Consider the following 20,662-nt stretch of genomic DNA (forward strand, 5'->3'; position numbering starts at 1 on the left):
ACTACCGCCCCCTAGATTCAAGCGGAAGTCTTCATTATCCCGCAATTACAAATTTTTCATCGTAACGAACAAGAATGTCAACTGTCCGTTATTAATTTCTATTTTTTAATCGCAATTTAATGTTTCAGGCTATTTCTTCCGAAGATGATTCCCTGGGACGTCTTCACTTTGAGACAATTCTACTGCTGTAGTCAAATATCTGGGCTAAATACCTCCCTAAACAACAACATCTCTGAAAACAATTATCCCGTGTCTGCAATTGTTAATTATTATTGAATAAAAATTGGAGAATTCTGGAAGGTGCCTTTCTGTTGATGGATATTAATGGGTGTCTTCCCGCGGAAATTTCAAGTTTTTTAATGGTAATTAGGAAGAGATACATCTGGGCTGAGGTTGAGGGACAATTGACTGCTTGATAAATTTTTCTGTCACCTGGGGATCAAGAGAAATTACTCTGGAGTTCGATTTCAACGAGGAATTACCTGGAAGTTGACGCACGAAGGTGAGGGATTTATAAAGTAAAGAGTGTTTTTTTTTTGTTATAAAAAATTATATTCTTGTGCTGACATTGCATTTATATGTATTTTTACCCTATCACAGTAAAGGAGGTGTCCCAATTTGAAGAATTGAAGTAAAATTACGGAGAAAGACTATTGGGTGCGAGAGACTGCGTGATGAAGTGTTAATTAAGGAAAATCATTGGTTAATGATCCCGAAGGGATTTAATTGTCATTATCTTTGTTAGAGAATTGTTCTCTTCGTTCAAATTTCGCAATAAGTTCTTACTGATTCAACAAGACGGCGCCACAACAATGAGCTTTTTTTAAATTGAAATTGACCTCAGGCTAGTTACTAATTATTAAGGAGGGATTATTTAATTTCGTACATTAATGACATTCATTAGCGCTTCACGTTAATCTAGTTACAAAAACAACTAAGGACTAATCAACGATGAGATATAAAAATAGATAATATCATAATTAGTAGTCAACACTTTGTCGAAGGGGAAATACCATTGATTGTAATTATTCTCATTACGATTTGGGGGAGGGGATTATTGACTAGCGACTTCACCGGCTTCGAGCACTTGAATCCACTTGAATAACAATTTTTTTTTATCGAGTCTGCCGAGCTAAAGCAAATCCCTAAATTTTCCATAATAATATAAAAATGTTTCAGGTACTAAATAATATCTGAATAAAATGAGAATTTCTCTGAATTTTAAACACATGAAAATCAATTTTTGGGAATCTGTTTTCGAAATATTTAGTGGCTGAAGGATTTCCACAAAAGCTCGGAAAATTCAGGGGTTCGATTTCCATATTCCCAGAATAATTCAAACCGCGTGATTATTATTCTTCCCAATAATCTCCACTGAAGTCCTCTGATACTGATCCTTCCTAAAGCTCCCAGAGAACCCATTCAACTCATCAAGGATCGACTCAATATCCCTGCCTTTGGTTTCTGGAATGAAGAAAAATGTGAATACCAACGTGCAAATGCAGAAGGCAGCGAGAAGAAAGAATGCGCCGTCGATGCCAAGTAGATCCATGACGAAGGGAAAGTACTTCATATTGAGAAATGCGACAATCCACATAAAGACCATGGCAATGGAATTGGCGAAGCCTGATATATCAGAGCTGAAGACTTCTGAGGCGACCACATATGGGGCTGGGCCCATCCCTAGGCAATAAACAATTGCATAGCCTGAGATTGCGATAACTGGAATCCAGGAAAACGAACTGACATCGTGACCCCAAGACTGAACACACAGGAATGCTCCCAGTATGCAGTGACAAATGGCCATTCCAGCAGAGGAAATCATGATGAGGGGCCTCCTTCCAGCCCTTTCCATCATCAACGTTGATAGCCATGACCCTAACACCTGGGTACCACCTACAAGGACAGTTGCTATATTTGGCTGCAGAGAACTTCCAGCCATTTTGAAGATCGTCGCAGTATAGGCGACCTGATAATAAGATTGTCAATTAATTATTAAATTTTCGTTATAGAAAAAAACGCAGAACATTAGGATTCAGGAGGAAATGAAATTTTTCTACTCACCACTGCACTAATTCCACAGAATTGCTGGCCTCCCAGCATGGCGATGGCGATCATGAAACCCTTGAACGTTCCCCGGTCTCTGAACAACGCGCTGAACCCAACAGATTTATTATTAGCTGTATTCTCCTTGGCAAGGGCTTGGAGTCTCGATAATTCCTGTTCAACAGTCGCCTTGTTGTTGCCCTTCAGCCACATCAATGATCTAGACACAAATTGTTAACGAATTATTGACTATATTATGAAGGAAAAAATTGCACATCCTAGTTTACGAATTCGATATTAAACTCACCTAGTGGCTTCTGCGATTCGTCCTTTTCTCATCAGATAAATCGGTGTCTCAGGCATAAAAAGAAATCCTCCGAGGAAGAGAGCCACATTGACAAGTGCGCAAATAGCAAAAATATTGTACCGCAGAATGGCACCGAAGATGTACGCCATGAGGATGCCGATGTTGACGGAGAAGACGAGGATGCTACCGTATTGTCCTCTGACAGTGTCACCAGTGATTTCGGATATGTAGATGGGAATAACGAAGATGATGAGTCCAGCTGCTATTCCAGCGAAGAGACGGGCTGCCCAGAGGTAGGTGTAGTCCACTGCGAGGAGGATCAGCAGCCAGCACAGGCCTGAGGGTATCGCGATAATGCAGCCAGTTATTTTTCTACCGAAACGCTCTGCCAGGGGACTGCAGAAGGGCAGAATCCCCAGAGCTCCCACACACAGCATTCCATTCATCCAGGACATCTGTTCGCTCGTCATTGGAACTGATCCTATCGGCGTCTCTTCCGACTGCAACAGCGGAGCCATCGGCGATGACCAACCCAGGATCAACCCGTAGGCCAGACTTGATAAATTAACTGCAATCAAAAAGACATCATCATCAAAATTCAACATTTTATTGATGAACATTATAATTTCGTCCCACTATTCCCCGGAAAATAAAATTCAAAATGAAAACTAGAATTTCAAAAAAGTTGTGGAATTCCCTTGGGATTTCTAAAACTTAAGAATTTTTGGTAAATTAGGGTAATAACAAATTTTTTGCATAAACATTTTTTATAGAAAAATATAAGAGCTAGAGAAAAGGTATTCATGGAAATTTCGTAATCTTCCTTCCATTCCGAGATATTGAAAAAAAATTAGTCAGCAATGCATGAATCAATGAATTTTCTCAACTTACTTATAATTGTCGCAAAGAATTGCTTCCACTTTCCCGGCTCGACCCCCGCTGTTTTTCGTGTATTCATTCTTGTTGTTTTAATTAAGATAAACTTCTTCACTTGTATAGAAACTATAATGTAAAATATATAGGTCTTGGGGGAGTTCAAAAGACAATGAGGTGATGAAAAGTCATTCAGATGTGGAGGATCAACTTCTCCGGAGGCTCGTCGACCAATGCAATTACGACATTTCTCCCTCTGTATATGATTTTATAGGAATTGCCCAGCCCCCAAGTTCATCACTCTTATCATGCCACGTGAGGACAATGCTTACATTACAAATAATCTACCACAATCTTCCACATACGAAAGAGCAAGGGTGCAATATATAGGAGCTTCGTTTAAATCTCCGAAATTTGATCAAGGATCTATTATCGAAGCCGCGGGGATATTATTACGAATTACCAGTTCGAATTTCATCATGACGATTCATTTTTTTAAAATTTACCTAAAAATAAGTTAAACGTGCGTCAAATGCTTCGTTTACTCGGAGATCAGTTTCTTGTGATCGTTATTTACAACTCGAGACACTACTTCCAGTAGATTGCAAATTTACTCAATGATTAATTCAAATGTCTGATAATGAGTTTTGAATTTGATTTATCCCGTTTATTCGATAGTTGCGGAGGTTCTAATCTCTGTATAATTGTGTGGCGACAGAGACTGTCATAAATTATAAGTGTTGTTATTTTATTTGAGAGGGAAATGAAAATTAATGACGATATGGAGGGAAAAATGTATTTTTGCCATGTACGGCGCAATTTTCAAGTAATTTAAATTATTTTTTTACAATAATTAATTATTTATGGTACCAAATTGAATTTCACTTAGAGAATTTTATTTCGAACGAAATACAATTTTTAATTGTTTGTTTTAAATCAATTTGAAAAATATATATTATTTTCGTGATGATTAACACAATTAACATTAACTCAATGTTTCAGAGGCAGAATTTTTATAATTGTCGAATCCCTCTCGAAATACGATGGCATGGCGTTGCAGTGGAACAACAAATCAAGAGATGATAGCGAAACTGAAACGTAAGAATAATTTAATATTTTAATAATTAATAACAAAACATGTTTTTATGATTTTAAAAAATTATTGTTTTATTTTCTACTCTGGGTAGAAATGAAAGGAAATGCTATTCCGATATAATTTTTTTTTTTTCAAAATTACATTTAGTCTAGATGGAATTGAAGTTTTAGAAGTCAATGATTAATTCAAATTTTCAGAAAGTACAATTTTAACATCGGAGAGAGCTGAGGCCGCGATGCTCGCAATTGACAGAGGAAAGTACTGCCACGAATCCGATCCATACCTGGACCGCCCCAGGAGAATAGGCTACAACGTAACCATCAGTGCCCCCCACATGGTAATCACCCCTAAAAAATAAATATCACACGAGAATAATCCCATGAAAAACTGGGGATCACCATTTTTTTTTAATAAAAATTCGGAGTAAGGAATCTGCTGCTTATTAATTAATAACTAAAGGAATAATTAAAAGTTAAGGAAAGAGTCTTTTTTTTATTGCGCCGATTATTCAAAATATTTAATATTTACTATTCAAATAGTTACAAAATTATTATAAAAAACAAGACAAATTTCGTAAAGAAATCATTTGATTTTTATATTAATTTTTTTGGAGTGGAATACTAATTGATACAATTGGATTAATTACTTATTTAGTAATTGATAGTCAATTTTCCGAAATAGTATATGATAAATTATATTTTATTGAATGTTTTTACTTCGTTTGCCCCGATAAATAATTATTTTTTATTTCGGTAGGATGACTTATAATTCAGAGAATTGCATTACGAGCGTCACGGGGTCAAGCTTATCTAACGATGTCACAATTGCCGATAGCTAATCATTTTTTTAATCGCGATTTCGCAAAATATTCCAACGACAAGTGCATTGATAATGAAAATAGACGGGTTTGAAGAGTAAATAGAGCCGACCCTGACCGTCCGATGTGTGAAGATTGATAATTGCTGTGATAATAATTGATGTTTCAGCACGCTTATGCGCTATCGATACTCACAGAGCACCTGAAGGAGGGATCCAGAGCCCTGGACGTGGGTTCTGGTTCTGGTTATTTGACTGCTTGCATGGGGTTCATGGTGGGAGCTACAGGAAGAGTTATTGGGGTCGAGCATATTCCTGAGCTCGTGGAGATTGGGGAGAGAAACGTCAGGGAAGATTGTCCAGAGTTCATTGACGATGGACGAATCAAGTTTGTGGGTGAGACTAAACAAAATTCAACTCATTATCTTCCAAGATTATTCTAAATTTATGATACTTATCGTCCCTGCGGTTTTGAAGATTTGAAGATCAAAATATTTGAGAGAAATAATGATAAAACTAACTGATAAAAATCTTAAAATGATTCTAGAGGCTGACGGACGAGCCGGATACCCCCAGGCAGCTCCTTACGATGCCATCCACGTGGGAGCTGCTGCTGAAAAAATTCCTGATGAGGTAGAATTCATTTTTTCTCAATTTTTGTGGATGCTGTAAAAAATTGGAGATGCGAAAAGGAAGGAATTTTTCATTTGAAAATCTATTCCCCAGTTGGTGAAACAATTAGCTGCTGGGGGTCGTCTCATCCTTCCAGTGGTGACCATCGAGGGCTTCGAAAAGTACCAGGACCTGGTGCAGATCGATAAAGACCAGGATGGCACCGTTAAAACCAAAAAGCTCATGCACGTCTCTTACGTACTCCTCACTGATCCCAATACTCAATTACATCATTAGAATTTGAAGCTGTTCCCCTTCCCCCGACATCTAAATTTGGTTGTAACAAAAAAAGCTCGTGAGTTCGTCCACCACCAGCTGCGCAGCTGCACCCTTCGGATTCACAAAACAAGAGGATTTTCATCGACATGAGCCACTCCCAGCCACAGCAGGATCACTACCTTCGATCTATCGAATTATGTAAATATGATTTAGTAATTACGAATTTTATTGGAGGATTAAATTATATTTTGAATATTACACACGTTTTTTCATTGAATTATCGATTTTGAATAAACAGTGGTGCTCTGGGCAGCTCTAGGGAACTTAGAGAGGGACTAGGGAATTTTCACGTCAGAGTAGAAATGGCGAAATAATAATAAATGCGAAATCAAAGGTTCGCGATTTTTCTATGAGTTTTCTGTGGGGAATCCAGAGTTTTATCCAGAATAATTGAATGAAAAGTTGTTGAGACTGTAGTAATTCAGGAAAGGGGAGTCAACGGTGACCTAGTATCATTTTTTGATGGATGGAGATCGAAGTGAGACCCTCATCTGTGAAAATGAAGGAGAATAATTTTTCAGCTCTTAGCATTTGAACTTGATGATCTCGTGAATTAATTATCCAACTGATGATTAAGACTGGCATTCTAATTGCAGTTGCAACAATAGTCATGGCAGCTTTTGGCAGATACCATGGAAGATCGAACAGGGATTTAGTGCAGTACCTGAAGAAATCGAAGGTTATAAAATCTGATAGAGTCTTCGATGCAATGTGCTCGGTGGACAGAGGAAAATACACGACAGGATATCCCTACGTCGATTCTCCCCAGGGGATCGGTTATGGAGTAACAATAAGTGCTCCTCACATGCATGCTCATGCCCTGGAGCTGCTGGAGGACAAGTTGAAACCTGGAAATAAAGCCCTAGATGTTGGCTCTGGTTCAGGGTATTTGACTGCTTGTATGGGAATAATGTTGGGAAACGAAGGAGTTGCTGTTGGTATTGATCACATCCCAGAGCTTCAGGCACTGGCCAAGAAGAACATAATGAATGATAAACCTGAACTCATAGATAGTGGACGTGTTGAACTTGTTGTGGGAGATGGGAGACTAGGATATCCTGGTCAAGCCCCCTACGATGCCATCCACGTGGGTGCAGCTGCTAAAGAAACACCTCAAACACTGATCGAGCAATTAGCACCTGGAGGGCGATTGATTGTCCCTGTGGGCGCCTCTAATTCGGATCAAACTCTCATTCAAATCGACAAGACCCTGGAGGGGGAAATTAAACAGCAACCCTTGATGGGTGTCGTCTACGTCCCCTTGACTGACAAGGAGAGGCAGTACAGTTCATGAAATCAGTGTCTGCTCCAATGAGCTCATTTGTTCGGTTGTTTTTCCTCAATCGTGATCATTTTGCATTTCTGAATGCTCAACGATTTAGAATTATAAAAATAATACTCATTGAAGTCTTCTATTGTTGGTAATCGGTCTAAATATTATAGTCTAGTTTCATTAGTTTCATCAGGACTAATTTAAAATTATTAGTCTTTATTATTTGTTATTTTCAATATTTGTAGATGGCAAATTTATTTAATGCTCAGTAATATTTAGACCTGTACTCTTTCAGTTGTTGTAGTTCAATTTGTGTTCTGATGACGTTATGTTCGATACTAGTCTCATTCTGTGAAGTAATATTATTTTTAGAGACAGTAATTTCACGAAGATCTAGACAATGAATTATCTAAAATCACTTCGTCCTTCGATTTTTTTCCTCGAGCTGATCACTCAGGAAAATTCTCACTATGTTAAAAGCCACTGTATGACTGAAAATAGTAATTTTTTTATTACAAATAAAATTATTGAAGTTATTATCACGATAATCAATGCATTTATTATTTGGTGATTCCAATATGGACCAGAACCTAATCATTTTTTGCAATACATATTCACACTTATATACACACCACAGACTAGAATTGCGTTTCCGAATACCAGATATATCTTACAAAAATTTAATAAACTTTCCTTGAGACTAATTTGTGAACATGGAAGATGAATTATTTCAATGATTGAGCGGGATATAACAAGAATTAAAGAATAAACTGTTGTGTACATAGTGCGTTCTTCGAGGAATGTCTTAGAGTAAAATTGCTGAGATACTTAATCAGTAGAATAAAAAAATCTGTCGTTAATAATATAAAACAAATAATTATTTAAATTAAGTCGTCTAGAGTGTGAATTGAGATTTAACTAGGAATAAACTGAGAGCAGACCCAATTGAAATTCCTAGCCCGAGGAAAGCACCCATCATTGCCGAGGCGATTTCTTTGTCGTGGGGGTCAACAATTCTGCGGAATTAATCGAATTAAAGTAATTATTAATGTCAATTATATATTTGTATTTATATTTTAATGATGATTTTGAAGAACTGATAAATCATGAAAATAAACTCACGTCGGGACGAGGATAAATGCGATATTGCACAGATAGCCATTGCCAATGGCGAAGATAACTGTGAGGATAATGTAGTACAGATCATCGTTTATGTACACAGGAAGATGATGACGAGGTTGGACATTGCAGAACATAAATGCTGGGATGAAGAACACTCGAGAAATGGAAAACGCCACGATCACCCACGGCTTATCTTTTGGCTGGAAAGAGATTTAAAAATAAATCTAAGCATCTCTCAAACTAATTAGTCTCCAATAGTACGTCAATCTCTCAAAGTACTACAAATTAAGATTTCGTCAACTTCAAAATTTGTAAAAATATTTGTTATTGAATCATAAATTAATTATTCTCACCCAGAGAAAAATTCCAGCCAGCAATCGGCCGATATAATCTCCACAGCTGAACGTCAGATATGTGACAACAGGTACAAAGTAGATATCTAGATGGAACAAATAAATAAATCATGAATAAGACTTGTGTTTTTAGACTGAGATGGCATTGACGAAAGTTAATGACAAATGATTTTAAAATGGATGGGATTTTTACAAACCATTCCACGCATATCCTTTTCCCTTATCCTTGCTTTCCACTAGGACAGTGACGCCAGGATAAACAGCCATAGTAATGAAAAACGTGAGAAAAATGGCTAGAGAATAAAGCCAAGTTCTCTTCAAAATACTCAGATAATTAGTCCTGTGCCCCTCGACGAAACTAACTTCAGCATTGACAGAAAAATTGGGTTCTTGTGACCTCGGCTTCTGCACCATATGATGCAAGAAATATTCCTAGAAAAAATTATAATCAGCTTAAATAATCCTCGCATAATATTAATTTCCATGTTAATCATCCGTTTAATCCGATTAGAAAGAATTAGTGATGATGTGTTTGTCATTAGATTTTTTGAATTGAATTGACTCACCTCTCGTTCGATAAGAATGTACGCGATCAAGGAGGCGAGGAGGACAATATCCCCGATTATGAAGTAGACGAGACCAGAGACAACTGGGCTAGCTCCTATCCAGAGTGACACTATTTCCGTCAGTGCTGTGAATATTCCACCGAGGGCTTGACCACTCGTCATTGCTGTTATATATTTTGGATTGAATCGACCCACTATTCCCATTAAACTACCTCCAAAAACTGCACTCAATGCTGTAAACAAAAAATTACTGAATTCTCAACAGATTTTAATAAATTACAGACATTCCGGTACTTAGGAAATTTTTTGTTCATTTGATTATATTTTTAAGAATATTATGTGATTGTATTTTATTCTTATTATAGTCTCTGTAATTATTTATATAGTCTTTGAAAAATAAAAATGAAATGTTTTTAGTAATTACTTACCATTAACAATAGCAAATGATGTTAAAACGATAATTAAAAATGTATTCTGCCCTGCAACCGAAGAAGCCATCAATTAGCCAAAGAATCATCGCTAAGAGATTTTCTTAAGAGATTCAAAAATATTCACTTACACTCGTCAGTATTGATTTTAACAAATGCAGTAGTCATGATAAATAATAGAAGAATAAGAGCTTGTGTCCCAACCATTCTCACTTGCTGGGACAATCTGCAAAAGACAATCAACATTATAATTACATGCATACGCCATCAGGAAAATCGATACAAAAAATTCCTCACATTTTGCTAAGAAATGTATTCAGTATTAAAAATAAAGTGCTTGGAATGGCACTTGCGATGTTCAGATAAGACATAAAACTCGCTTGCAGCTCTGTTCTCTTCTCTAAAATCTGTGTGTGCGTATAATTGTGGAGTCCTGTGTTGTTTTGATGGATTTCCCTGAACTTGTACATCCAGTACTAAAACAAAAAAAAAAACAGGATATGTCAATTATAAATAATTGATGCTCAATTGACAGTTCGATTTACCTCATCGGCAGTGACGAAGAAGGCCCAAGGTATCAGGGTATTTATCCCCAGTAGATAAAAAACGATGTAAGCGATATTGTACCTAGAAGGATAATAAATCATTCGTAATATTTACCACAGCAGTACGAAAACCATAAAATCGAATTTATTGATATTTTATCATCTACCTGTCCCTGGGGAGAGGCAGCAGATGCTTCTGATCTGGTACACAGACACTAGCATCATCCATTTCCGTCTCGATGTCATCCTCAAATTCACTATCACTCCCCCCAAGCAGTGGTCGTCGATTAATGGAATAGGCCATCCTCTAAACAACAATACCCAGTGATAAATCTCGACCTCCAACAATAAAAACATTCAGAAAAAACACAAACATTGATAGAAACAACCAGAAATAATGACAGATCAGAGAAAGAGATTCCCAACACTTCAAAACACAAACTCCCCTAAACGCCAACAACGAATACTCACAGGAGTGACTCAAAGCAGAAAAATCCAAGTAAATCAAGCCCCAAAGGTTAAAAATTGAACATAATCAATATTTAAACAATACTGTTGAGACTGACTGTTCTCCCAAGTCGTCTGCGTTCTCCGAACATCTCTGAAATGCTGTCACAACTGTCTAATGATCACAGGCTGTCCTCGTGGCATCTCCAGATCTCCATCGACTCAATCCCCCAGTTATTCCTCAAATCCGAATGGGAGAGTGTTCATGGCACAATTTAACAGCTGTTAAATCCATTGTTTATTTCCGTCCAATTACTCACACACACCCTACCACAGAAATTCTACCTTCTACTCCCCACCACTCGATGCATCAGCTGTCATCGTAAAAAATGTCAACAATCAGTTTGACGATGCACCCAGCAGATGGCGAAATTGTGTGGACGTGTGAAAAATGCATTTCACAGTTAAAACGGATCAAAACACGAGATAACACGAGTTTAATTAGTTAGCATTACCAGTTGTTACGATTGGACGAATTCCCACGGGAATTCATGAATTTTTATTTTTACTCGTTCTTCCATGATTATTCAACTGTCGACAGATCATTTGTGTGTAGGAATTCCATCAACAATACTTTAATGCGTGATTTATTCGGTATTTAAAGGCGAGGGGATTCGCAGAGTGAATTTTTCAGGGTTGAATGAAATTTTAAAGAGTTAATATGTTGTTATCAGTGAAGAGATGGTGGGTAGAATTTCTTTGTTGATTTTAAACAGGCAAGATTTATTGAAGGTCATTAAGTGATTTTATTTTGGGATTCGGGGGTGTAGTTTTTGCATCAAGGATGGTTTTAGGGCCCTCAGCACTGGGGAGGTATCAACAGCCCTCAGGCCCTTCTATTTCACCGTGCATCCGGATTTATTTGGACAATATCCAACACAGAGGGTATGCTTTGTTTACAATTCCGGAGGATGACTCAATCTATTCTTTGTTGACATTTTGACGAATATCTTCGGAGCTGGTAGAGATACAGGAATTTTTATGGGAAACTTTTTGTAGGGGAGGACCAAATATGCGAAAAAGGTTCTTACGAAAATTTTGATATCGCGTCTGACTCCGGAGATATTGACAGTGACACAATTGCTGAGTGGGAATTATTGGAACAAAAGAACACGTGATTCATCCAATTCCTAATTTAGATTGCGGGGGATATCTTTGGAGCTGGTGGAGATACAGAAATTTTTTGAAGAAACTTTTTGTAGGGGAGAGTAAAATCTATAAAAAAGGTTATTATAACAATTTTGATATCTCCTCCAGTTCCGAAGATATCAACGAAGAGAATTGCTGAGTTGAAAATTTGATGAAATTTCCATTTCACTTCTCCATTTTACGACGAGCAATTTATTCGATTGGATTATTATTCCTTTTTAAATTTTCCATTTAGACAGTGAACGAGAATTCTCTGAAGCAGTTGAGTTCGGTAATCGAATGCCTCCAGCAACACAGACCGATAAATCCCATGACATTGCCATTTTACTTGCGATCGAAAGACGAGAAAGAGGTGAAGGCGGGAAAATTTACTCTAGTCAAGATACAGCTCAACGACAAGGACCTGAAGAAGACGATAATATCCATCTTGAAGGCATGCAATTTACCCACGACCTTCGTCGAGCAGATCGAGGAACCCGTCAAAGGGAGAAAAGACGAGAAATTCTGGGAATCAAGGGGAGGATTTGGGCGAGAATTTGATTTCACTAATCTCGAAGATGATCCACTCTATCAATCGATTTTCATGAGGAGGAAGATGAACACTGAGCCTGACACATTCAAGTGAGCTTAATCAATTTTTATTAAACATTTTGATAATTTTAATAAAAATAATAATCGATCATTTTTAATGAGAAATTTGTGTAGAAGTCTGAGATTGAAAAATTATCGTTGTTATCAATGAGTATCAATGAAGTCATAATTTTTATCAATGTCAGATCTAGTTCAATTGCAAAATGTTATCAATCTTGAATGCTATCGATCTTATCGGAAATGTCATTGATCTCTATGCACACTGATAGAGCATATTTGGATAAACACGTGAATGAAGCTCACGTGAAGCTGGAGGCGTGCAGACCAGTAAGAGAAGAAGTGAAGAAATTGGAGAAAATTCTTTGTGAACACCTGGGGCTGAAGAACATCTTTTGGGATTGCGGGTGGAACATTGCGCATTACAGGGGCTGTTTGCTGGCTTTTCAGAATCTAGCAAGACATCATCCTGAGCAGATGGAGATCCTGAGGGGTCGGACACTAGTTTTTGCTAATGATACGGGAATCAGTTCTGAGGGAAATGTCTTATTGAATTCTGGAGAAGTCAGGCATAACTGGCTAGACGTAAGTTGAAGAATATTCTTCTTCCCAGAATCTATATTTGAATTTCTCGGAATTTTTAATTTATTCATTTTATTTTTTAGATGATCAGAAATATTCCAAAGCACGATCTCATCCTTCGACGTCTGCCAGCGTTTGAGAAAGCCGTCTCTCGAGTTCTTCTCGATATAAAAATTGGCAGAAGGTGCGTAGCAGCACGAGATGAATTGATATTTTTTATTCGCGCATGGCCTTGTATCACGCGATTTATGACGCACTGTAGTTTGAAAGTGATTGAATAACCATAAGGATCAGGGTGCTCTATATGTGCAGGAAGTTCATGCCAAAGGTCATGGTTGGTCAGTACGAGCAGCAGCTGAGGCAACTCACCACTACTCTGTCAGACTATCGAGGGAGATCCAACTATCCCAAGACGTGGCCCTCCACTTTGGCCTCTTATGAATTAGTCATTGAGGCGTAAGTATTGCCTCAACAATTTTTCCACGCTGGAAATCATTGAGAGATAGACCAAATGTAATGATCGATTAAAATTTATGGGATATTCCAGAGAAGCTGGACCACTCATGCTCTCACCAACTGGACAATTTATCGTACCATCCTCGTGTCCAGGATTTTTACTCGTTACCTTCATCACCGAGAATTTGGATGAGGCAACGAAGAGACTGAGTCACTATAACAAGTAACGAAAAAATATTGATACTCGAAATTTTTCTGAAATTTTCCTGAAATTTCTCTAGAAAATTAATGCAAATCCATTTGTTTAGAATAAAGTATGTGGAGAGAGAACTCCACAATCAGACGATCAGGGATTTATGCTTGGCGGGTTTGAACAAAGACGACAGCATAACGCCAGACTTGATGATCCAGTGCTGTGAAAAATTACTCGAAAACAAGGAAACATTGAGGCCAATGCTGGATGGTGTGATGCTGTGGGTGACTCACTATTACTCAGTCATGACGGATGGAGTTCTGTGCATTCCGTGGGACTGGAAATTCTGATAAGAGCAACAGTCGATTAATTCAAATCAAAATTAATTAGTCAATCTACTAATCTCAATTATAATGTTCAAGTAATTCCCGAACTGAAAAGAAATATTAATTTTGTAATAGATAACTATAGATATTCTAGAGACCAGATCGTCGGAAATTATAGTAATTTCATGCCGCTGGAGGCTACGACGAATGAGTAATTGATTACCTCAGGATTCCGCCAAAGTGTGTGATAACGTATTGATACCAATTATGCATCAAGATGAATATGAGATATTCTATTTTGTTACGATTGATCACTTATTAAACTGTACACTGAATAGTGTAGATTAATTGAAAAATTGAGTGAGAAACCTAAGAAAGAATAAATAATTACAATGAATTTATGATTTAAGGTTGATATTCCCTCCTAGAATAAATAGTTTACAACACAAACCAGTGGTTAATGAAATAATTATTTATTGATTGAGATAGTGAATTTTATTATAAATTATTCACCATGAGAATTACGAATTTTCAAATAACATCGATAAGGTAACAATTGGCCGTATCATTCCCCTCTCGATTAGCACCTGCTGATGTCATAATTATTTTACGTTCTTTTATTCCAATATTTTCAGTAGAATCAGTCAGTGAGTCAGTCATTACTGAGTACTTCTCCAGAAGATCCAGTAGTTAATGACTTTTTAAAAAATTTAATAAACACGTGGTCATGAGTGCAGCATCGCAGTACGTTCGCCTGTCAACAGGATTCAATATGCCACTTGTTGGAAGTAAGCCAATTGTTAAAAATAAATAAACAATAACATAACCTCTGGAAATTAACTGCTGTGTGACTGATGAGAATTAACGCTGGTACTTTCAGTTGGTACTTTTAGAGTCACTGGACGAGAGATAATCCACGATGTGTTGGATCATGCACTTTGTGTGGGGTACATGTCGATAGGTGTGTTTTTATATTATTGATAATAATCCAACAACTCATGCTCTCCAGTTTTAATCTTAAATTTTATCGCAGACACTGCAGCTGTGTACAGGAACGAGGAGGATATAGGTCACTCCTTGAAGAAGCTTATGGATAAATACAGCATCGAGCGAGAAGAGATATTCATAACCACTAAACTCTGTAAGCATTGAAATTAAATCAGAAAATGGAATTCAACATTTTTCAGAAAAACTATCGATTTTAGGACGAAACATTAGAGAACTTTTTTGCGGCTCATTAGATTCCCGATAAAAAATTTCTCTGACATTTCTTCCTGGAATCAATAGTTTTGTCGATAAAGTTGGATTTAACTATTGGAATATTGGAATTCATTTATTCCATCATTTTGCTACTGATTCAGTATTTTAATTCAGTAGAAAACGATTTGCAGCCCCTAGTGATAACGGCGACCCTAGAAGAGTACGTGAGGCTGTGGAGAGATCCCTGAAGGCCCTGAACCTCTCCTACATCGATCTGTACCTGATCCACTGGCCCGGAGCTGCTGGAATTCCAGAGGGAGACATCGACAACATTAAATTAAGATCGAAAACGTGGGAGGCACTGGTGGACCTGAAGGCTCAGGGCTTTCTGCGATCCATCGGGGTATCCAACTACAACATCAGTCACCTGGAGAGGCTTATGCAGGACTGCAAAGGTGTTCGTCCTGCAGTAAACCAAGTGGAACTGCATCCTCATTATCGTCAGAAGGAATTAGTGGAATTCTGCAATAAGGAGGGGATTCACGTGCAGGCGTATTCCTCTTTAGGCACCAGCACTGACACTTCCCTCTTGAAAGATCCCACTGTCTGTCGAGTGGCTCAGGAACTCGGTGTGTCCCCAGCCAGGGTTTTGCTGAAGTGGGCACTTCAACAGGGAATAGGAATAATTCCAAAGGCTGTCCAAACCACCCACATTTTTGATAATTTTCAGCTAGATTTTGCCATTCATGAGTCCCAAATGGATCGGCTGTCCTCATTACCGCAACATAAATACGCGTGGAATCCTAATAATGTAGTATAATCACTTGAAGAAATTGATCAATTTACCCACAGACTGTTATCATTTTTTATTTCAATGATTAATTCATTTTTTACGTTAAAAAAGTTATTTTTATATTTTCTGCAGTCATAAAAAATGATAGACTCTTCTTTAAACTGAAAACAATCAGATTGATAAATATTTTTAATATCTCAACTATATTTTCGCCAAGAAGATGCCCCTTGAAGAAATTATATCGAAAATCTGTCTGGAAAAATTCAGAGCCCTGAAGAAGACAGGCAAACCCATCGACTCCGAGTGGACAGTCCTCGCAGGGTTCGTCCTAAAAAAAGGAGACACATACTCACTGGTGTCTCTGGCCACTGGGACCAAGTGTCTGGGTGCTAATGACCTCCTAAATTCAAAATCTTATGACTATGGAGTGAGATTGAATGATTCACATGCTGAAGTGCTAGCACGACGTGCCCTTCTGCGATACCTCTACGAGCAAATTGACGAGTTGTTGTTATCGAACAGGAATCACATTTTTGTACTGAATGCAGCGGGGAAAATCGAGTTCAGGGAAGATGTGTCGTTTCATTTTTACTGCAGTCAGACTCCCTGCGGGGATTGCTCCATCATCTGCAAGCAGGAAGGACCACCTCGTTCTAAAATTCAGAAATTAGATGGGAGTGTGAAATCAAATGAAATCGGGGACGTCTGCGACATTCACAGAACTGGAGCCAAATGTGTTGGGAATGGGATGCAGGATCTGCATCTTCCTGGAGTAGATTATCACGTTCTTGGGCCCCTCAGGACGAAACCTGGGAGGGGAGATCCCACCCTGAGCCTCTCCTGCTCGGATAAATTAGCGAAGTGGAATGTCCTCGGTGTCCAAGGGGCTCTCCTCTCAATGTTCATCCCAAAATTGAGGATCCAGACTGTTGTGATTGGTGGACAGTGCCCTTTCTCCCTCGAGAGCATGGAGAGAGGGATTTTTAAACGATTCGATTGTGGGCTCAAGGGGCCCAAGATTGTTCAAGCCTCTACAGGGTTTCTGGAGAGAAAATCAGGGAACAGACAACTACCCTGTCCCTCTAGTGTCATCTGGTGCGATGTCAAAGGGAAAAACTCTGAAGTGGCTGTTGAGGGGAGAAAACAGGGAGCAACTAAAAATAAAAAAGGCAGTTGGCTGTTGATATCTAGGAAAGGGCTGTTCAATTATTTTTTAAGAGTTGTTGATAAATATGGGAGTGAACAGGTTCCTCAGCATCCCAAAAAAATAACTTATTTGGATTTTAAGAAGCACGCGAGGAGTTACTGGAGTTCGTGGGAGGACTACAAGTCGACGATTTTTCACGCGTGGCCTTTGAAACCCCAGGATTTACAGAGATTTCAGTTATGAGAGAGCTAAATCAAGATAAAGTAATGACAATTGTCTTTTCGCTGTCTAAAAATGTATTTATTAAAAATATAGAGGAAATATTTACAGATTAAATCGGCCTACAAATGCTTCTTGCTGAGATTTGTATATCCTATCCCCACACAAGTCAATAAAACTTGTTCCAGGGTTATTTCGTCGTCTTCCTCGTCCTTTGCAGGTTCTAATTTGAATACTACCCCGAAGAAATCCTTGAGATCTCGTAAAAATTGGATCCTATTGAATTGAATGCATAACAAATCATTCATTTTTAACGAAATTATAATATTATTTAAAATATAAATAACTAAAGGATTATTTACATTGTGGGGGTCAGGGGCCCAACGAGGACCTTAGAAACATCTTTTTTCCCGAGTGCCATGAATAAAGCAGTCATGCTCTGGAATGGAGAGTCCACACATCCATTTCTATATATTTCATCCAGTAATTTATGTGCAGCCTCTGTTCCAATGTCCTCTGGAACACAGGGTAGAGATCCAGTGGTCATCAGGGGTGAGCATGCCTCACCACTAAAGAAAACTCCATTTGTTGTTTCTGCTGTTATCGTGATACCAAATCCTACAGATTAAAATCAAATATTCATATTATGATTCCGATCGTAAATGAAACAGACAATTTAACCTACAATTTCAATTCGATATAATTACCTGGCGATTTTCCTCCAGTTCCACCCCTGCAGTGATCCGTATGAATGTAAATATCCGGTAAAAAGTTGAGTAGAACTCCTTTAGCAGACTCAACCATTCTATTGGCTATTGCTGGTGATACACGAATGCTGCAGGCAAGACCACGTATCCTCTTCACCATTCCACTGTTCTGAAACTGTTGGATTTTCCAGATTGAAGACGTAAAATTAATTATCCTGTTGTAAATAATTTGACGAGGAAATTTATCCCGTAAACTATTAATTCAACATTGAAATATTATAATACCTTGGTTATTATTTATTGGAACAAAACTGCAAAATGGAGTGTTCATATTGTAATGAGGAATTTAATATTCTGACGATCTGTACCTGCACAGTCTTCAAGCTTTGCTTAATAGGACACTTGAAGAGAACCTCACCACCACCTAGTGGTGCAGCCCCTCTTTTCTTGATGACCAACTCGACATCCTGTTCCCCAATGACGAATCTCTTGAGGACAGACAGTCCAGCAGTTTTAATTCTGTCGACCGAGGGGTCCAGACTGTTGTTAGTGATTCCCCTGAGCTTGATCTCAACAGGTTTCTTGCAGAATGGAGCTAAAGCCATCACAGCTTCCAAATAGTATCCAATTCCCCTCTGCAAACTGCACTCATGCTCCAGCTCTCCACCAACTAACAATCCTGGAGAATAGAAGAGACTCGTTCCTGTCTCATTCAATTCCACTCGTGTTCCATTGGTCAGTCTGTCCAGAAGTCTAATCAGACTGACTTCATATTCTGAAAAATAAATATTTTAAATGCCCCATTAAGAAAAATAAATAACTAAGTAAATTAACGAGACATTTTATCCCGACATTTTCAAAATCTCAGCAATTTGATTCTTTTTCAATCAACCTTAATAATTTCCTATAATTATTTTCTTGCTTGTAATTGTTTGCATAAAAAGGGCACTTTATATTAATAATAATAATAAATTAATAATAATTATTTTATCTAACTCTCTTCTCCAAAAATCTCACCTTTCAACCCCGGATCATCGTGATTCGTTCTGATGTCTTCGATCCTCACTGGCTTCCCTGATAATGTCGATAATAATAATCGATACTTGAGGTAATTACACCCTTCATAACTCAATACATTGCTCTTCTTCTGGGCTGGCATAATTGAAAAACAACAATTGCACTAAAAACAACAACTCACATTTGTGGTTATAAACACGTGCTGCATTGCGCACATTTTTGTCGACTGCGCATGCGTCGACCTTTCAAATCGTTAAAAAAATTCAAATCCATTAATTACCGCAGACATTTACGAGCTATCGACACACTTGGGGATAATATTCTTAATTAAAATATCAGATCGTCAATTTATTTGCAATTAAAACGTTTAATTTATATATAAATTAATGACTCGATGAATCAGGAGATTAAAATAACGAATGGCGTAATTTTCCATTTTCGATGGAATTTTTCCATATTTGTATCGATGAATAATTATTATTAATTGCCATTGGATCTCATGTGGTGGAGGAGTAAATTAGTTTTCAGGTCAATTAATATTTCAAATGTCAATCGTATTATAGCTATTAGGTATTGCTCTTCATGTAATTTCAAACACGTGGCTCACATTTGAGTGGTATTCTTTCATTACAGACGGCAATAATTTAATCCTAAAAAGTTATGTACACCGACGTGACTTCATGCACTGCACAATTACTGGGGAGGAATACATAAAGTGCCCCGAGACAATTATGACTGGCCTGTGGAATCTCAGAGGTTTGGATCGCTGCACGTTTCTAATAAAATGGAAAGGTCAGATCCCAGTTCAAGTCACTCCCCCATCTTCTTCAATTTCATCTCCACGATTTGGAAATCTGTTACGATTCTCGATATTCACCAAATATCTCTACAATCCGCGAGAATTTATCCGTCAATTCAATCTGTCACCTAAACATTTCCGCGTAATTTCAGTATTAATTTCATTTTTATAATTAAATCATTAATTTATCTATTATCATCATTATTTATTGCAAATTTATTAAATTCTCTCAACTTTCTATTCATCCAGAAATTTATTTATTTTCATAAATAAATTTTCTGGAATTGTTAATTCAATAAATAGAAATCATAATTATAATCCCTTTTAAAAAAAAGCATGTAACGTTTTTTGTCAGCTTTTTTTGGCGCTATGCATATCAAAATATATCTATATAATATGATATATATAATATATAATATATATAATATAATATAAATTTAATATGATTTATTAAAAAAAATTAAATTAAATTTTTAATTATTTTTTATATAAATTTTTACTTTTTTCTTTCTTCTTTTTGAAATTCTATATATGTATATATTATATTGGAAATAACCGTGAATATATATATATATTCCAATGATAACACCCCATACGTGGACG

General features: G+C 37.3%; 8 protein-coding genes across 15 annotated transcripts; 5 read left to right on the forward strand and 3 right to left on the reverse strand.

Annotated features, from left to right (window-relative positions):
* Window positions 1–81: 81 nt before the first annotated feature.
* On the forward strand, window positions 82–6,070 carry LOC105266959 (protein-L-isoaspartate(D-aspartate) O-methyltransferase-like). 4 transcript variants are annotated; one of them, XM_011305477.1, is made up of 7 exons: window positions 82–300; window positions 371–502; window positions 4,229–4,324; window positions 4,520–4,659; window positions 5,309–5,534; window positions 5,686–5,771; window positions 5,865–6,070. In XM_011305477.1, exons 3-7 carry the CDS (start codon window positions 4,270–4,272, stop codon window positions 6,045–6,047), a joined length of 690 nt encoding a protein of 229 aa, XP_011303779.1. In that variant the 5' UTR covers window positions 82–300; window positions 371–502; window positions 4,229–4,269; the 3' UTR covers window positions 6,048–6,070. The 4 variants fall into 4 exon arrangements, with proteins under 4 accessions (XP_011303779.1, XP_011303778.1, XP_011303781.1 ...); XM_011305476.1 differs by having other exon boundaries at window positions 82–502; XM_011305479.1 differs by lacking the exons at window positions 82–300; window positions 371–502 and adding an exon at window positions 3,475–3,541.
* Window positions 761–3,474, reverse strand: LOC105266960 (facilitated trehalose transporter Tret1-like). The gene is made up of 4 exons (XM_011305480.1): window positions 3,245–3,474; window positions 2,354–2,921; window positions 2,065–2,266; window positions 761–1,969 (listed from the first exon to the last, which is right to left on the reverse strand). The coding sequence occupies exons 1-4, from the start codon at window positions 3,309–3,311 to the stop codon at window positions 1,337–1,339; spliced, it is 1,470 nt and encodes a 489-aa protein (XP_011303782.1). The 5' UTR covers window positions 3,312–3,474; the 3' UTR covers window positions 761–1,336.
* On the forward strand, window positions 6,056–7,910 carry Pcmt (Protein-L-isoaspartate (D-aspartate) O-methyltransferase). Of its 2 annotated transcripts, none has more exons than XM_011305474.1 (2): window positions 6,056–6,227; window positions 6,686–7,910. In XM_011305474.1, the coding sequence occupies exons 1-2, from the start codon at window positions 6,176–6,178 to the stop codon at window positions 7,381–7,383; spliced, it is 750 nt and encodes a 249-aa protein (XP_011303776.1). In that variant the 5' UTR covers window positions 6,056–6,175; the 3' UTR covers window positions 7,384–7,910. The 2 variants fall into 2 exon arrangements, with proteins under 2 accessions (XP_011303776.1, XP_011303777.1); XM_011305475.1 differs by lacking the exon at window positions 6,056–6,227 and adding an exon at window positions 6,361–6,567.
* Ent1 (Equilibrative nucleoside transporter 1) lies at window positions 7,678–11,155 on the reverse strand. 2 transcript variants are annotated; one of them, XM_011305471.1, is made up of 11 exons: window positions 10,943–11,155; window positions 10,544–10,683; window positions 10,377–10,458; window positions 10,129–10,307; window positions 9,963–10,057; window positions 9,832–9,882; window positions 9,404–9,636; window positions 9,035–9,269; window positions 8,838–8,923; window positions 8,485–8,684; window positions 7,678–8,378 (listed from the first exon to the last, which is right to left on the reverse strand). In XM_011305471.1, exons 1-11 carry the CDS (start codon window positions 10,973–10,975, stop codon window positions 8,258–8,260), a joined length of 1,455 nt encoding a protein of 484 aa, XP_011303773.1. In that variant the 5' UTR covers window positions 10,976–11,155; the 3' UTR covers window positions 7,678–8,257. The 2 variants fall into 2 exon arrangements, with proteins under 2 accessions (XP_011303773.1, XP_011303774.1); XM_011305472.1 differs by having other exon boundaries at window positions 10,848–11,155.
* An 86-nt stretch (window positions 11,156–11,241) lies between these two features.
* LOC105266961 (T-cell activation inhibitor, mitochondrial) lies at window positions 11,242–14,574 on the forward strand. 2 transcript variants are annotated; one of them, XM_011305481.1, is made up of 8 exons: window positions 11,242–11,567; window positions 11,654–11,768; window positions 12,268–12,653; window positions 12,893–13,205; window positions 13,286–13,386; window positions 13,497–13,658; window positions 13,750–13,881; window positions 13,967–14,574. In XM_011305481.1, exons 1-8 carry the CDS (start codon window positions 11,545–11,547, stop codon window positions 14,199–14,201), a joined length of 1,467 nt encoding a protein of 488 aa, XP_011303783.1. In that variant the 5' UTR covers window positions 11,242–11,544; the 3' UTR covers window positions 14,202–14,574. The 2 variants fall into 2 exon arrangements, with proteins under 2 accessions (XP_011303783.1, XP_011303784.1); XM_011305482.1 differs by having other exon boundaries at window positions 13,515–13,658.
* Window positions 14,575–14,833: 259 nt separating this feature from the next.
* Window positions 14,834–16,243, forward strand: LOC105266964 (aldo-keto reductase family 4 member C9-like). Of its 2 annotated transcripts, none has more exons than XM_011305486.1 (4): window positions 14,834–14,965; window positions 15,058–15,138; window positions 15,187–15,318; window positions 15,569–16,243. In XM_011305486.1, exons 1-4 carry the CDS (start codon window positions 14,905–14,907, stop codon window positions 16,195–16,197), a joined length of 903 nt encoding a protein of 300 aa, XP_011303788.1. In that variant the 5' UTR covers window positions 14,834–14,904; the 3' UTR covers window positions 16,198–16,243. The 2 variants fall into 2 exon arrangements, with proteins under 2 accessions (XP_011303788.1, XP_011303789.1); XM_011305487.1 differs by having other exon boundaries at window positions 15,211–15,318.
* A 122-nt stretch (window positions 16,244–16,365) lies between these two features.
* Adat1 (Adenosine deaminase, tRNA-specific 1) lies at window positions 16,366–17,653 on the forward strand. The gene has a single exon (XM_011305485.1). The coding sequence runs from the start codon at window positions 16,391–16,393 to the stop codon at window positions 17,558–17,560; it is 1,170 nt and encodes a 389-aa protein (XP_011303787.1). The 5' UTR covers window positions 16,366–16,390; the 3' UTR covers window positions 17,561–17,653.
* Window positions 17,586–19,478, reverse strand: Rtc1 (RNA terminal phosphate cyclase 1). The gene is made up of 5 exons (XM_011305484.1): window positions 19,261–19,478; window positions 18,612–19,018; window positions 18,244–18,418; window positions 17,899–18,154; window positions 17,586–17,812 (listed from the first exon to the last, which is right to left on the reverse strand). The coding sequence occupies exons 1-5, from the start codon at window positions 19,400–19,402 to the stop codon at window positions 17,659–17,661; spliced, it is 1,134 nt and encodes a 377-aa protein (XP_011303786.1). The 5' UTR covers window positions 19,403–19,478; the 3' UTR covers window positions 17,586–17,658.
* Between the last annotated feature and the right edge of the window lie 1,184 nt (window positions 19,479–20,662).

Source organism: Fopius arisanus, unplaced genomic scaffold, assembly GCF_000806365.1.
Source record: "Fopius arisanus strain USDA-PBARC FA_bdor unplaced genomic scaffold, ASM80636v1 scaffold00043, whole genome shotgun sequence".
Lineage (NCBI taxonomy): Eukaryota > Metazoa > Arthropoda > Insecta > Hymenoptera > Braconidae > Fopius > Fopius arisanus.